Source organism: Cervus elaphus, chromosome 14, assembly GCF_910594005.1.
Source record: "Cervus elaphus chromosome 14, mCerEla1.1, whole genome shotgun sequence".
NCBI lineage: Eukaryota > Metazoa > Chordata > Mammalia > Artiodactyla > Cervidae > Cervus > Cervus elaphus.
In genome coordinates, this window is record NC_057828.1 from 55,521,911 (window position 1) to 55,539,053 (window position 17,143).

General features: G+C 47.9%; 1 protein-coding gene across 2 annotated transcripts in view; it reads right to left on the reverse strand.

Annotated features, from left to right (window-relative positions):
• The window catches only part of KAZN (kazrin, periplakin interacting protein), a 1,279,571-nt gene extending 1,263,130 nt beyond the window's left edge, over positions 1 to 16,441 (reverse strand). For both annotated transcript variants that reach the window (XM_043922881.1, XM_043922880.1), the window contains exon 1: positions 16,214 to 16,441. In XM_043922881.1, coding sequence (XP_043778816.1) covers positions 16,214 to 16,304 — 91 coding nt within the window. In that variant the 5' untranslated portion in view covers positions 16,305 to 16,441. The remainder of the gene's footprint in view (positions 1 to 16,213) is intronic.
• Positions 16,442 to 17,143: the final 702 nt, after the last annotated feature.

Sequence of the window (17,143 nt, forward strand, 5' to 3'; positions counted from 1 at the left end):
ATGAAGACACAACACCAGTGCCTCTGGGAACTGGTTATCTTTAGCATCTCCTCCCAGAGAGGAGAGCCTGGACCTGAGGGCAGCAGGGACACAGGTTGATGTCAGCCTACGTCATTCCAGAAACCTCTGACTCCCCAACACACATGCCCCCCCCCACACACACACATACACAGAGGCACACCAACACACATCCTTCAGAAGGCTTGCCTCAAATTCTGCCACTGCTTGTGCCAGGGCTGAGCCTGGAACCCCGGGTAGGGGTCTTCTCTGCCAGTGCCTGTTGGTGTAATACTGAACTTAAGCCCTAGACCCTACCCTGCCAAACTCCGGGCACAGCTCCCAGGAGCGTTCCACAGGGGTCAGTCAATCTCAGTGCGGGGAGACATAGCCAACTGACCACTAACACTGGTGGGAGAGACAAGAAATGCACCTCCAGCCCAGAGGGGGTGCCCTGTGGTCCATTTCATGAAAGAGATGACCTCTCGGGGGAATTCCACTCATGAAAAACATTTTTCTTCAATGTTTCAGCCACAAACTTAGGATAGAAACACAACTTCAAGAGAGGTAGGAACAAAAACGACCCACACAGGACATTTCTGCCCTCTGAGTTAATGGAGCCAGGAAGCCCCCCACACACAATAACTACTCCAGTCATCACCTAAGAAGATGCGTGTTTTGCTTTGCAATGGTCTTCACACAAGCTGGTAAGTCTTCCAAACAGTCACAAGCAGCATCACATACACTTTTGGTCAGTTTGCCTGACGGTCCCTAGGAATGAGATCTGCATCAGGAGGGAATTTTCAGGAATGCATTCGGCTCTCTCCTGTGGGTGGGACACCGCTAGCTGCAGAGGAGACGTACTCTGCAGTAATGCTCAGCTTTGGTCTTGCCCAGCGCTGGTTTTGGTGATGCCAGACTGGCACAGAGTGGAACTCACGGGGTGCGTTCCCAAGACGCTGTAGGGCATACATCTGGTCCAGGCACTGAAGCAAAGCGGGTAATTAGGAACAGACTCAAGGTCTGTTACTGGCTGTCAGAATGGAAGATGTTAAGGGTCAGGAGGGAGCAGAAACCAGGATCAGCCGCACAGACAAGAAAGCCAAGACACAAAGCCTAGAATGGGCCAAAGCATACTGAAGACTGGGGAGAGGTGGGCCAGGGCAGCGGTCTCCAAGTTTATCAGCACCAGGAACTGGTTTCCTGGAAGAGTTTTCTCAAGGACCAGGGTGGGGTGGGGTTGGGGGGAGGTGGGTTTGCGATGATTCAAGTGCATTACATTCACTATGCACTTTATTTCTAATCTAATGCCATGGCTGATCTGACAGGAGATAACAGTCTGCAGCTCACAGTTTGCGGACCCGTGGGTCAGGGAAATTCAGGCCAGTTCAACTATTCCAGAGAACAGTGTCCTCTGCGTATGTGCTAAGCCCAGCCTTTTGTCCCACAGGGTTTGAGAAGTGCCACCCCTGGCACAAGGCAACACCTACACCTTAACACCTTCAACCGCTGGCCTCTGAGCAGCTGCCACCACAGCGAGGTGTGCATTTCTCTCTCCAGCCTTGAGAGGATTTGGTGTATTTCTTTTCCAGGAGATATGGCGGACTAGAAAAAAATGCTGCAAAACATTTGGAAACATAATGAGCATCCTTATAAACACCAAGTTCAGCTTTCAGAGTCAGGGAAATCTACTGGGGTAGGCTGCCAGGTAACTCAGACAGTAAAGAATCTGCCTGAAATACAGGAGACCTGGGTCTGATTCCTAAGTTGGCAAGATACCCTGGAAAAGGGAATGGCAACTCACTCCAGTATTCCTCCCTGGAAAATCCCATGGACAGAGGAGCCTGATAGGCTACTGCCCATGGGGGCGCCAAGAGTTGGGCATGACTGAGTGACTAACACTTTCACTTTAGACTGACAACGGATCCCCAAAAGATCTCTAGAATTTATAAATGTTATTTGGAGAGATGCTCTCTGCAGATGTGATAAAGTTAAGGAACTTAGGATAAGGGAATATTCAGAATTATCTAGGTGAGCCCTAAGTGCCACCCACCAATGTCCTTACAAACGAAAGAAAGAGAGAAACCTCACACACAGAGAAAAGAAGGAGTGATGTACCCATGGAGGCAGACAGGGGAGTGATATGGCCACGATTTCAAGGAACGTCAGCAGCCACAGGACTGTGGAAGAGACAAGGAATATCTTCTCCCCTAGAGCAGGGGTCCCCAACTTCCAGGATTTAATGCCTGATGATCTGAGGTGGAACTGATGTGATAATAATAGAAATAAAATGCACAATAAATGCAATGTGCTAGAATCATCCCCAAACCATCCCTACCCTACAGTCCATGGAAAACCTGGACTCCATGAAACCGGTTCCTGGTGCCAAGAAAGACTGCGGACTGCTGCCCTAGAGCGTGGAGGGAGCTCAGCCCTGTGACACCCTGATTTCAGTCCAGTGACACTGATTTCAGACTCCTGGCTTCCAGAATGGTGAGAGCATAAATTTGTGTTGTTGAAGCCACTGAGCCTGTGGTAATTTGTCACAGCAGCCACAGGAAATGAATACACCCAACAAACCCACAAAGAAATGCAAAACTGAAAGCCAGAGTGATGGCATGCGCTGACACCTGGGCTGCTCAGAGGCACATGCTGGTCTGGTAAAGTGGATGCTAGAGCTGCACTGGCACATGCGGGAGGTCTCACGGCCTCAGGTTATACCGGATAGAGGAGTCAGAACTACAACACACACATACACACACACACACCCTCACAAGCCAGTCTTAGAGGACTCTACCATCAGGAAGCCTTAGAGAAATGAGGGGACTTGGATAAGGGTCCTGCACACTAGCAAAGGGAAACAGGATCTGAGTCCTGGACTGAGGTGGGACAGAGGGTGATCTCTTAATTGCTCATTATCCCAAAATGGCCCTCAAATGGGTTTGGGTTTAAATTTATACTACCTGGGAGGATTGAGGAAATCCCCAGCTCAAAAACTCATATTACCTACAATAATATGATATCTCCCTGGTAAACCCCAAACACGAGCTCAGAATCCAAATGTACAAAGCACATGAGGTCATAAGCTATTCTGGACACGAATCAAGAGAGAAACAGAAGAACTGTACTCAAGAATGTCAGAAATGGATTTATCAAATTCCTTTAGCAGATAAATGTGATTTTAAATGGTTAAATATATTAAAGATAAAATCAAGAGCAAATAAGACAAGAGATTACTTTGTTAAAAAGAGTACCAGGATAGCAAATGAAGAAACAGACAAAGGATTAATCTCAAAAATATACAAGCAACTCCTGCAGCTCAATTCCAGAAAAATAAATGACCCAGTCAAAAAATGGGACAGAGAACTAAACAGACATTTCTCCAAAGAAGACATACAGATGGCTAACAAACACATGAAAAGGTGCTCAACATCACTCATTATTAGAGAAATGCAAATCAAAACCACAATGAGGTACCATTACACACCAGTCAGGATGGCTGCTATCCAAAAGTCTACAAGCAATAAATGCTGGAGAGGCTGTGGAGAAAAGGGAACCCTCTTACACTGTTGGTGGGAATGCAAACTAGTACAGCCACTATGGAAAACAGTGTGGAGATTCCTTAAAAAACTGGAAATAGAACTGCCATATGACCCAGCAATACCACTTCTGGGCATACACACTGAGGAAACCAGATCTGAAAGAGACACATGCACCCCAATGTTCATCGCAGCACTGTTTATAATAGCCAGGACATGGAAGCAACCTAGATGCCCATCAGCAGATGAATGGATAAGGAAGCTGTGGTACATATACACCATGGAATTTTACTCAGCCGTCAAAAAGAATTCATTTGAACCAGTCCTAATGAGATGGATGAAACTGGAGCCCCTTATACAGAGTGAAGTAAGCCAGAAAGATAAAGAACATTACAGCATACTAACACATATATATGGAATTTAGAAAGATGGTAACGATAACCCTATATGCAAAACAGAAAAAGAGACACAGAAATACAGAACAGACTTTTGAACTCTGTGGGAGAAGGTGAGGGTGGGATGTTTCAAAAGAACAGCATGTATACTATCTATGGTGAAACAGATCACCAGCCGAGGTGGGATGCATGAGACAAGTGCTCCGGCCTGGTGCACTGGGAAGACCCAGAGGAATCGGGTGGAGAGGGAGATGGGAGGGGGGATCGGGATGGGGAATAAGTGTAAATCTATGGCTGATTCATATCAATGTATGACAAAACCCACTGAAATGTTGTGAAGTAATTAGCCTCCAACTAATAAAAAAATTAAAAAAAAAAAAAAAAAAAGAGTACCAGGAAGATTTGAAAACTACTCAAACAGAACTTCGAGAAGTTTGAAAAAGAGAGACAATAAACGGGGAATTCCCTGTGGGCACTGCTTCCACTGGAAAAGGGAGACCAGGTTCCACCCCTTGTCGGAGAACTAGGATCCCACAAGTCACGTGGCATAGCCAAAAAAGAAAGACATTAAATGAAAAATTGATTGCCTCAATTAGGCTGAAGATTAGAAGAGCCAGAAAGAAAATTAATGAACCGGAAGATAGTGTTTAATTCATTATCCAGAATGCAGTCAAAAGACAAAAATGGAAAATATGAAAAAGGACAGATGGAGAAGTTCAACTCAGGTCTCTCAGTATTTTATAAGATAGGCTGGGAGGATAGAAAGAATGGGAGAGAATCAGTGTTCAAAGAAATAAATGGCTTAATATTTTCTAGAATTGAGACATCAATCTTCAGATCTGAGAAGCACAAACCCCAAACAGGATGAATAAAATTAGATCCATTGCCAGACATGTAGTAAAACTACATAGCTTCCAGGACAAATATTTTAAAAATGAATTCGTAGAAAAGGCAGATACCCTAAAGAGAAACAGCTCCAAAATTAATATAGGTCAACAGCAACAATAGAAGCCAGAAGAATGTCATACCCAAAATGCTGAGAGAAGAATAAGGCAACCTAGAAATCTATATCCAATTCGTCTAATTTAGTAACACTAGACACAGTGATACTAAAAATTGTGGAGACTCCTCTATAGTCCTTCCTGGTCCCAACCACTTACGATCATCTCATCTATCACTGGCCTGGTCTCTAGAAGGCAACTCTTCAAACCCTGGCTTTCTCTAGTCAATATTCCACTGCTGAACTGGCAGTGGGCGTGCTGACCATGGGAGGCTGGAAGGAGGTATGAGGGTTCTCTTTCTAGGGGACTATTTCCTTTCCTACCTGTCTCTATGCTACAGATTTCCTCTGTGCTGATGATGGTGTGTGTCCTCTAGCATCCCAGGACATGTCCCAGCTCTGCCCCTGTCTCCCCAGCCTCCACTCCTCTGGCTAGACCAAATCCCAGTTCTTCCACTCAGGAGGCTTCATATGGAGCACTGAGCAGGTGGTAGGCCCTGCCTTGTCCCCAAACAGATCTTTCTGCTCCCTGGTAGACACCTGGGTCTCCCAGAGCCCTGAGGGGTGGCCCACATGTTTCTTATGACCAAAGCTGGGGAGCTCTGACCACACTCTGGAGTCCTGTCTCCCCTGGGGTTCCCAGTGATGCGGTCACTGCAGAAATTCAGAAGAACCCACCGCGTAAATTCCTTTTTAGATTCACTTCTAACCTAGGAAACAAGGCCAAGCCACCATCTCTCCCAGAATTGGCTCTCTTCCTGTATCATATCACCCCTCTAGATCCCTGGACCAGCAGGGAGGAAAAAACCTCCCCTCGGCTCCCTACACTTGGGTTCCCTAACCAGCCCTCTCTTCAAGTGTCCTAACTTGTCCTCACTAGGGATAACTGATAATGACTTCAGGAAGATCGAAGAGAAGATTTCAAGTTTTAAGAAGTCCTGAAATGCAAGTGGAGCCCAGCCTGGGTACTTGGCTATCCTCGTGGCTTTGTCTTCTTTCTTAGATGGGAGACCACTGGACTGATGGTCCCTTTGATGTTCAAGGCTGGGTCTCCCTCCTCTCATGGCGCTGACACTAGACACTACAGATTAAAACAAAAAGTAAATAGGGCTCTAGGGAGGACAGTTAATATAAAGGACCAATGAAAACACATTTACCTTTCTGGGAAAAAAACCAAGACTGTGTCTGTTTCATCTAGCTCATTCCGTACATCCTTAGAAAGACAGATGAGATTGGAATTGGTCAAAAGAGCCAATGTTCAAAAGAATGATGTGGTTTAAGACTATAACAAAACTAGAAATGGATTATTTGTCAAGGTCCAAATGTCACCACTATAACAGGTGGAGGCAGGAATAGGAAGGTGGAAAACCTAGTATATCATCGTTAAATTATTTTTACACATTCACAGTCTTTCACAGCGGGACCTTTACAATCTCCCCTAGTCCAAACATCACATTGTTGGTTTTAAGACTTCAAGTAATGCTATTGCCTTGAGGTTTCCTGTTGACTTCCCTGATAGCTCAGTTGGTAAAGAATCCACCTGCAATGCAGAAGACCCCTGTTTGATTCCTGGGTCAGGTAGATCTGCTGGAGAAGGGATAGACTGCCCACTCCAGTATTCTTGGGCTTCCCTTGTGGCTCAGCTGGTAAAGAATCTGCCTGCAATGCAGGAGACCTGGGTTCGATCCCGGGGTTGGGAGGATCCCCTGGAGAAGGGAAAGGCTACCCACTCCAGCATTCTGGCCTGGAGAATTCCATGGACTGTATAGTCCATGAGGTCGCAAAGAGTCAGACACGACTGAGCGACTTTCACTTTCCCACTGATCTGTATGGACACCTTTCTCACTTTTTGCTGTCTGGCCATTCCTATTGTGGGCGGGGCTTCACTCACCCACCAGCCACATCAGAGGAGGATCCTCACAGAAGAATGTGCTTTTCCTTCAGATTTTTTACACCTACAGCCATTCCATTTCATTTGGAGAAGGGCAGAAGAAGCTGGGACAGTGGAGATCAAACCAGTCAATACTAAAGGAAATCAACCCTGAATATTCATTAGAAGACTGATGCTGAAGCTGAAGCTCCAATGCTTTGGCCGCCTGATGCAAAGAATCAACTCACTGGAAAAGACCCTGATGCTAGGAAAGATTGAGGGCAAGAGGAGAAGGGGACAGCAGAGGATGAGACGGTTAAGTAGTGTCATTGACTCAACGGACATGAGTTTGACCAAACTCTGGGAGTTAGTGAAGACAGGGAACCCTGGCATGCAGCCATTCATGGCGTTGCAAACAGCTGACATGACTGAGTGACTGAACAACAAGAGGAAGCTTGTCTGGGTAAAAGCTTTGCCCTCAATGTAAAGTTTATCTGTTAGAGCATTTGGGACTGAAGAGGAAAATTGACTCTAAGTTTTTCAGAAGCTGGAGTAAGTAACCACATAGGACCTAATGAGAACAGGTCCAGTAACAAGATCAAGTCTGAAAACTAAGTATGCCCTGGGCAAGAAAAAGCACCTTAACAGCCCCATCCTTGGTGGGCTCTTCCCACCCAAGCTACCTTCCAATGAGAAACCCACCAGTCACTTAATTCCAGAACTTTCTAAAGAGCAAACTTGAGGGCACAGACGGGTCTCTAATGTATTTTCCTATAAAAGGCCATTTTCCTTCTTACTCAGATACGCCCACGAACTCACCAAATCTTAGATTTGGCCCCTCTTGTCCTTCTGCACCACCATCAAGAGCAGAGAGCCAGCTCCACCCCCTGATGCCCCAACCTGGGCTGCTTGGGGACAGTGCACTAATGGTTGCATGATAGTTCCCAAATGCCCACTCCAGACTGGCACAACCGCACATCAAAAACTGGAGTGTCTTGGACCCTCCAGACTATGTTCTGTCTATTTGTTTCTATTCTCTATCTGCTCTCAAATTTTCTCCAGGTTCTAAGACTAAGATGAGGGAGGAAACATCATAGCTCAAGTTAAGTGTATTTATTGCAATGCCAAGACTATCTCAGAAACAAGGGCTCTGAAGTCCCCAGGCCTGGGACAGTCCTCGGCTCCAGGAAGCTATGCAAGAGAATATAGACCGAAGTTGGGGCCTCAATCTACCCCTCTCAGTTTACTCCAGGAAAGGCAGGGGAACGGGACAGCATACAGCAGGCCTACCACTCACACTGGAAGCAGTTTCTGAACCAGAATCGGAGTCCTGTGGATGAGAATGGAGGGCTTGAAGCAGAGACTGTCAAGGGTGGCCCATGGACAGGACACAGCTGTCAGAGTCTGACCCTCTGGAATCCAGTCTTTCATTTAGTAATACACAGTCAAGAACTGGGAGGTTTTATGGAAACATCGGGACTCCGGGTTTCTCTTGGAGAATAAGAGCTGGGGGCATGGCTCCCCAGAACCGCTGAGAAGTGGTGCCGAGCTCACCTGACTTGTCTGGCCCCTACTTCCAAACCAAACATCTGCTTCTTCCACTGACTGTCTCTTAGCTTTAAAAGGCTTCCTCCAAGATCAGATACTCCATATTTCAACTAATATTTGAATTTTATTTATTCAGCTGCCCCTTATTAAGGCTGACCCTATACTTTATCATGTGAATGAGGACATGCTAGAGAATGAATGTAGATACTGTCGATAATTATATCAGAAAGAGAGATAGGAACTGCCCCAGGTACTTTGGGTCCAATGAGACCTTTTGTAAACAAATACGTTTTTGTGATGGTGGGTGGAAGTTCTCATAGACTGTTGCTTCCTGACCTTAGGAGTCAAAGAAAGAGTCATTATTCTGTGTGTGTTTGTGTGTATGTGTATGTGTGTGTGTGTGTGTTTTAACTGTAATGATTAGCCAAGGGGAGAAGTAGGAGCTTTTTACGAGTCTGAAAGACATGATCATAAGGACTGCTTTAATTATAAACTTTGTCTCAGTAACAGCAGATGTGCTAATAAGAAACAGCAGTAATGACAGTGTTGTGAACTGTGTCCTCTCCAAATTCACCTGTTGGTGATGGTGAGTCTCGGGGAGTGATGAGGTCCTGAGGGTGGAGCCATTGTGAATGGATTAGCACCCTCCTGAGAAGAGATAGGAGAGCCTGCTCTCTCTCTACTCTCAGCCATGTGAGGACACAATGAGAAGACAGCTGTCTGCAAACCCAGAAGAGGACCCTCACCAGACATCAGACCTGCTGGCACCCTCATCTTGGACTCCTCAGTCTCCAGAACTATAAGAAGAAAATGATTTTTGCTTAAGTCACCGAGTCTATGGCATTTTGTTACGACAACCTGAGCTAAGATAGACAGCAGATGTTTATACATAATGCCTTCAGTGCCCGGCATGGTGGTAAGCACATCACACATATGAACTCACTGTCAGGCCCCACAGCCTATGAAGTAAACAATTATCTTCATTTTACAGATGAGGAAATCAGAGCACAGAGAGATTAAGGTACTTGCCTAAAGTCACACAGCTAGTGAACAACAAAACTGAGTTTTGAACCCAAACAATTGAGATCTTACAACCACGTGTCCCTGCCTCTGATGAGTAAGTCTCTGAAGAAATAGACCAATTAGAGACCAAGCTCTGCTTCTGATATAACAACGGTGGGAAGACCATGCTGCTCAAAGGCTGGGGCTCTTATACAGGCTGCTTATTCCAAGCATGTAAGGACCAGCTCACCCCTGTTGCTTTCTTCTCAAACAAGCACCATTGGTGGGAACTCCTGAGGTCAAGGTACTATCCAGGGGTGTCACTGACAGTACTGGTACCCTAAAGAGATCACCAGGATGCTGAGAAAACCCTATCTTTAAACTGAAGACAGAAGGTTAGGCACAGAGGAGATGCTGGAGGAAGACAGTGAGTGGCAGATGCCACCTCTTTTGTGCACTATGCCCAGCAATAGACTGCTTTCCCTTGAAGAGCCTGGAGTTGAAAGCATCCAACCTTTTTTTCTTTTTTTCCCTCTCTCTCTGGCTATCCCACAGTTCTGGCTGCTATCTCACCTTAGCTCCCTCAGATTGCCCTCAGGGCATTCAGGCCCGGTCCTTTCCCTAAGCAATGCAGCCCGCTCCTCCCGTTCAGCCCCCGCTTGCTGGTGGCAGATGTGAGCATCTGGGGTACTTCTTTGCTGGGAGTTGCCGTTAGGCACGTAATCTGTGGGTTTTATTTATTTATTTTTCCTCCCAGTTATGTTGCCCTCCGAGATTCCCAGTCTCCCCACAGACCCGCCGGTGAGAGGGTTTCCTGGTGTTTGAAAACTTCTCCTCTTTTAAGACTTTTAGACTCCCTTCCCGGGATGGATCTCCGTCCCTAACTCTTTTGTCTCTCTTTTTATCTTTTATATTTTGTCCCACCTCCTTTTGAAGACAATGGGCTGCTTTTCTGGACACCTGATGTCCTCTGCCAGCATTCAAAGTTGTTTTGTGGAATTTGCTCAGCATTCAAACGTTCTTTCGATGAATTTGTGGGGGAGAAAGTGGTCTCCCCATCCTATTCCTCCACCATCTTAGGACTGCCCCCCGAAAGTATTCAACTTGAGGGCTTCCCTGTTGGCTGTGTGGTAACGAATCTGCCAACCATTGCAGAATACACATCTCTGATCTCTGATCTGCAAAGATTCCACATGCCTCAGAGCAACTAAGCCCGTGTCACAACTACTGAGCCTGTGTTCCAGAGCCTGGGAGCTGTAAACACCAAAGCCCACATGCCCTAGAGCCTGTACTCTGCAAGAAGAGAAGCCGCCACAATGAGAAGCCCACACTGCAATTATAGAGCGGCCGCCACTCACTCCAACTAGACACGCGCAGCAATGAAGACCCCGTACAGCCAAAAATAAACAAAATTATTTTTTTAAAGTACTCAACTTGATCAGCCCACGTGACTATTGGGATAAACTGCTTTCCCCACCGCCCTTGATTCCACAAGCTCACTTGAGGGCTATGAAGAATCAGTCTTGAGAAGGAGAGTGACCATAACCATGGTTTTGCTCTGCCAGATTCCACAAACACCATTTTATTGTGCTAACAGCTTCTCACAGGGATGACAGCCATCCTATAAAAGGATTTGACTTAAAACAGACCTGTCAATGCCTTCCTGTTGAAAACACCATCTGAGGTCTGGAGGACTCCAAGGCAACCAAGATGAGATTTCCTAACCTCAGGAAGCTGAGGGTCTAATAAAGAAGGCACTGATGAACAGGAATCACAACACAACACACTATGAATAGTATTGTGAAAACACAGAAGACATAGGTCACTCCCACTTTAAGCTACAAACTCCTAGAAGATGGAGAGTATTTATCTTAGGTACCTCTGGTTACTGCAGACTCCACATTCATTCAGCAAACGTTTTCTGGCATGGATGTTCAACAAGCATTTCTGGCGATAAATTCCTGGGGGAGCTGGGAAATTTGACAGAGTCTGGATAGAAGAACAGGAAAGAGTAGATACTTGGGATCCAGATGCCTTGAATTTGAATCCTGGATCAACCACTAACTTTCCTTTCCTTTCCTTTATGGGCCTTAGCTTCCTCATCTATAAAATGGGGATGATTTCATGTGCCTTATGAGGATGTGACAAGGATGAAACTAGATACAATGTAGGCACTTAGCATAATGACCATCCCAGAATAAGCACCCAATAAGTATCTGCTATAGTTATACTCAATTGCCAGTAGTCACTATGGTAATTCTTCCTTGCAAATGTCAAAACATACTATTCACACAGGAGAAACAGCCAGGCAGGTCCTAGACGACCACCCCTTGGGGATCTAAAAGGAAACCTGAAAGCTGTGTTCCCACACTCACGGATGAAAAGACAGGAAACAAGATTCTCCTCTTGGCTCATGTTTATCTGTTTGATTTTTGCAAAACCACCAACATGCTCACCTCACAGTAGATGCCATAAACCTAGTTCTCTCTTCTCTTGGTTACAACTATGGCAAGTGGCTTCCAAGTACATATAGGTTATATACCTAGAAGGATTCCTATACTGTTCAAAAGGCAGGAAAGGTGGCTCAGCTGACAGCCTTCAGGGCGAACAAGGCAGTAAAGTCAAAAGATGACCAGACCCTGGCTCCAGGTACTGACCTGACTTGTCAGACAGACAGACAGACATGACTTGCATTTATTTTGAGTTTCTGCATGGTAAGGAGCTGGGGGCTGATCCAGAACTGATGGTGCAAATAGGGAACCTTGTGAGTGACTTCTGAGCTGCAATTCAGAGGTATGCAGAACAGCAGCATCCAGGTGATCAGGTCTTGTCACCTTCTTGCCCTCTCCTCCCATCCACCCTCCTCCTTGAGCTGGGCCTGGATTCCTGCAGTGTCAGCAGGACATATTGGACAGAATGACTTTAATCCTTCTGGTCAAGCACAGTGACTCTGTGGAAATGCTTTCCACCCAAATGGGACAGGTAGGAAATCAACCAGGATGACACAAAGGCAGCTTAGCAAGTTCCACAAGATATAAAGACCCCAGAAGCCCTGGCCTGAAAGCTGGAGTCCCCCAAACAACAGAATGTTAGGCTGAGGGATGAGTCAAGAGCCCTCAGCAGAGACAGGACCGAACGCCAGGGTCAGAGTGGCACCTTGGTCAAACATTTTGGGGTCCAAGGACGTGTGTGCTCGTGCTTAGCCATGTCCAACACTTTGCAACCCCATGGACTATAGGCCTGGAGAAGGGCATGGCAACCCACTCCAGTATTCTTGCATGGAGAATCCCATGGACAGAGGAGCCAGGCAGGCCACAAGTACATACGGTCACAAAGAGTCGGATTCGACTGAAGTGACTTGGCACGCACACATGGACTGTAGGCCACCAGGCTCCCCTGTCTTTTCCTGACCAGAATACTGGAGTGGGTTACCATTTCCTTCTCCAGGGATCTTTCCGACTCAGGGATCAAACCTGCATTTCTTGTGTCTCCTGCATCAGCAGGCAGATTCTTTACCACTGCGTCACCTGGGAAGCAGTCCAAGGAGAGGATATAAAGGAGTTATTCAGCTACAGAGACCAGCAGTACACCAGCTTGAGTCTATACAGTCCATCCCCCCAGGGTGTCTCCCAATATCCTCAGTAAAATGCAAGAAATAGCTGGAAGCCAGAGTGATGCAGGATACTGTGAGGTCAGTTAATGGGTATGTGGCCTCAGGCTCCCACCTGAAGAAGGTCAGGCAGGAAGACTGGAGAATGGTGGCCCCATCAGTCATTCTTGCCTGGCCAGATTAACATCTCACCTACCATATTAGGGCCAAAGGAAAGGGGAAGAAATTTGAGTTGGGGGTTAGAAAGAGAAGAGAATGTCATAGTATGACCCATTCTGAAGTGGGGTGAGGGATCATGGAGAGGGGAAAGGGTGAGCAACAGCATCGAAGCCCATGAAAGATTCAAAATGCTGCTCTCTCCTCCAAATCCTTCAGAAATACATAGTTTAAAAAAAAAAAACAAAAAACTCTTTGCAGAAGCCATGGGATTGCCTTTTGGGGGTACAGGCTTTGGGGTGGGCTGACTAAGGTTTAAATCCCACCTTTGCCAACATCTAAACTTCACCCATTAAGTAGGAAATGTGCATCTCCCTGCAAGGTGGCCATGAAGAGGAGGCAGGTGTGATCTTCCCTACTATGAGCAGGTGCAATGGATCTGGACACACAGTGGGAATTCTGTTCTTCCTAGGACTCTCAGATCCACTGTAAATGCTTCCTGAGGCAACAAAGACGTGTGTATGGTGCAGTGGTGTAGGATATGAGAAAACCAGGACACCGTGTAGCATCAGAAGTGCCAGGAAGAAAGCAGGTGTCTGAGCCACATTCTCAGGCCTGAGCCCTTTCCCATGACCTGGTTAAGATTTTTGAAAATTAAGAGAGCTTATGTAAAATATATAGGAATGTTTGTTCAGAAACAGAACCATTTAAAAGTCACAATCTATATAATTCTCTTTTCTTCAATACACTTTTACATTTACCACTAACCAGATCATCACCTACTTGCATAAAGGCTGTAACTTACTCTTCGGACTCGGTGGTTCCTGGCCTTGTGCAGAGAAAGCACGTAGTAGGTACTCAGTGAATACGTGTGTCTCACTCGGGAACAGATGTGACGAACAGAGTCCCTGTGAGGTCATGGAATCATTTTCACATTCATTTAATATCTCATTTGTGATACCTACTGGACTACAAATGCCTTGCTTGAAAAGTGTTTGCTCTCAACCCCCTTCACCTAACTGAGTGAGGGCTTTTAAATTGGAGGTTAATTATTCCTCCTTGCCTGTCTTCAGGGAGAGAGCTCTCCCTTGAGACTGCTGGTCATTATTATTCCATGTTGCACTGCTCGCTTGACGTAAAGGATTTCTTTTAAGGAGACAGAGAATTCCATGACCTGATTTAGGCTTGGAGGCCTCCAAAAGCTTAGAGGATAAAGCCACAGGGGACAGCGCTGTCTTCTAGAAATCTATCATCTGCCTTCCCACAGTAACTCCAGAGAAGTAGAAAGATGTGTGAAACTTCAGGAAAACCTCAAGTCCTCCTTCTTATGTGTAACAGCAGTAAAGGCACTTAAGCTATTGCAGGTCAAATATTCCTTGAGTATATAGAGTGGGAGACAAACCAGAATTAAACTGCCGTGGGGTGGGAGTGGTGATCAGTGCTTTGATCTTCTACAACCATGGGCAGCTATGCTCTCAGCAAACAGATATGCCTTGACTAGGCCCTGGAAGGATGCCTGCCCAGAGCCCCCCATGCCTCCTGTGTGTGCTAGGGGGCTTCAGTAGTGTCCAACTCTTTTCAATCCTATGGACTGTCGCCCACCAGGCTCCTCTGTCATGGGATTCTCCAGGCAAGAATACTGAAGTAGGTTGCCATGGCTTCTTTCCAGGGGATAGTCCTGACCCAGGGATCAAACCCAAGTCTCTTACATCTCCTGCATTGGCAGGTGGGCTCCTTACCACTAGCGCCACCTGGGAAGCCCCCACGCCTCCTAGAAACACTAAAAACACTTGACACTAAAACTGTGCCGGCTAGGCACCAGGCACAGTCCTAAGGCTTTCCATGTACGTATTAACATGTTGAATCTCTGCAATGACTCTATGAGGCAGTGCCTAATATCCCCACTTAACAGGCACAGAGAAGCTAAGTAACATGCCTGAGGTCACACAGCTTGTAACAGGTGAAGCTGGGACTCAAAGCCAGGCAGTCCACCTCAGAGCCCTCATTCACTGAGTTCATGAGGCTCCACCTTATGAAAATACATCCCATCCTTGAACACCGTTCAAGTTTGCTTTCTCCATTGCACTGGGTTCCTCTGAGTTCACAGAATCTGAGGCCTGGAGGGACCAGGCAGGTGAAGTCCAATTCTCTTGTTTTGCAGCTGGAGACGGATTCTCAAGTGAGGGGAGTAGGGGTAGGGTCTGCTGTTTTCCAAGGCTGTGCCACCACCGACACCAGCTCAAGCCCCCAGACTCCTAAATGCAGTGCTCTCCTCACCACCTTCCAGAGGTTCACAGCACAAATGCACGATTAACACTTTCAGACCCAGGAAACCACTGAGGAAACACATGGCCCTTTCCCCAACAGCAGGAATGAACTCTGAGAAAGCAGGCATCCTTTGTCTTACGGCTCCAACGTAATCGAAATCATGGATCAAGCACCAGCCTGTGGGTTCCACCACACTGACCATTCGCACCAAGCTATTCCCCCAACTCCAGTTTTCTTTGCAGCCGACTGCACAAACTAGCAAGATGGCTGGCTCAGGGTAAGGCTGCAGCCCACACCAAGTTTTCCATTCTGCAAGAAAGGTGAGGTTTCTATGGAAGAGCCAAGGCTAGTGAGGAATGCCCACAGCGGAGCCCAGGGCTGGGAGACACTGCTCGGGGCAGACCCTCTTAGGAGTACCTAAGCTACTCCAGTGGCGCTGGGAATGCCATGGCTTAACCACCACTCTTAGCAGCAGAGAGGCAAGAGGACAGAAAGGCAACTATATCGTCTAGGACTGGCTGCTGCCCCCAAATGTTACCACAGCCCCTGTGTCATCAGACCCCTCCTGACGCACCCTCTCACATCCTCCAGGTAGCCACAAAGAAAAGAGGTGGTGAGACCAAAGGGTGCCTCACTTGCCCTGTCCAGGCAGCAATCCAGTCCCCTGGCACGTCCTAGAAACTTTAAAGTGGACATGCCTGGCAAGCACGTCACTAGCTAACTGAACCTCACATTCCAAATTACAGCTCGGCACAGATGAGAGGCACATGGGCCTCCAGCCCTGGGGTCCCTGGAGAGCGCCCATTGCCCCCAGGACACGCTTCCTACCTGCCTCCATAAGTTGGCACTGCTGCCCAAAGACGTGGGAGAAGGTGACTGGGCCGGCTGCGGAACTGGATGTTGCCAGCGTGGATTCCATGGCTCTCCTGGGGTCTTTGCTGTTGGTCCCGTGGCTGCGTCCTGACCCTTCAGAGCGGCTGAGCCGAGGATGACGTCACTGGCCCAGAACTGCAGGTCGGAGGCGACTCGTCACTTCCAAGAAAATATCCCCGCCCCCAAAGTTTACCAGGTTCTTCCTCTCGACGCCGAGTCCCTGCAGTTTTTCTCAAATACCGGTCAAGTGCAAAATGACACCCTCTGGGGTTCCGCAAAGCTTGCACAGCGAAAGGAGTTAGATGCGAAAGCAGAATCTAAGTTTTCCCTCCGCAGGAGTTGCCTCCTCTGGGCCGGGGTCTGAGTGACTGAGTCCTGGCAGAGGCCGGGTCCGAGGAGCCGCTCGGCCCCAGCCGCGTCCCAGCGCCGGCTGCTGCAGGAAACGCGCGGCCGGCTCCGCGGCGGCTCCTGCCAGGAGGGAGAGCGCGAGCGAGGCTGCCCCGGGCTCCCCGGGGACCCGGCTTCGCAGGCCCGCGGCTCCTGCGGCTCCGGCCGCGGTCTCCGTCCTCCCGCAGCTCGAGCACCGCTGTCCCGGGTCCGCGCGCCCCGGGGCGGCCAGACGCAGACGCGGAGCGCGCGGGAGGCGGGCGCAGCGCGGGCACTCTGCAGCTCTGGACCACCGACGTGCCCGCGGCTCATCCTTCACTCCAGACGGATGCTGTTCCCTTCCTCGTCCCGCTCCTCGCCGAGCTGTGGGGAGGGGAGTGAGACGTGGTTAAGGAGCCTGGTCCCCCTACGGCAGCCGGCCTTCCCCCTGCGCAGCCCGCCACCCCCTTTCCATGCCCGTTACTTGGAGAGGTTTGTGGATGCAGAGGGAAGTGCTAA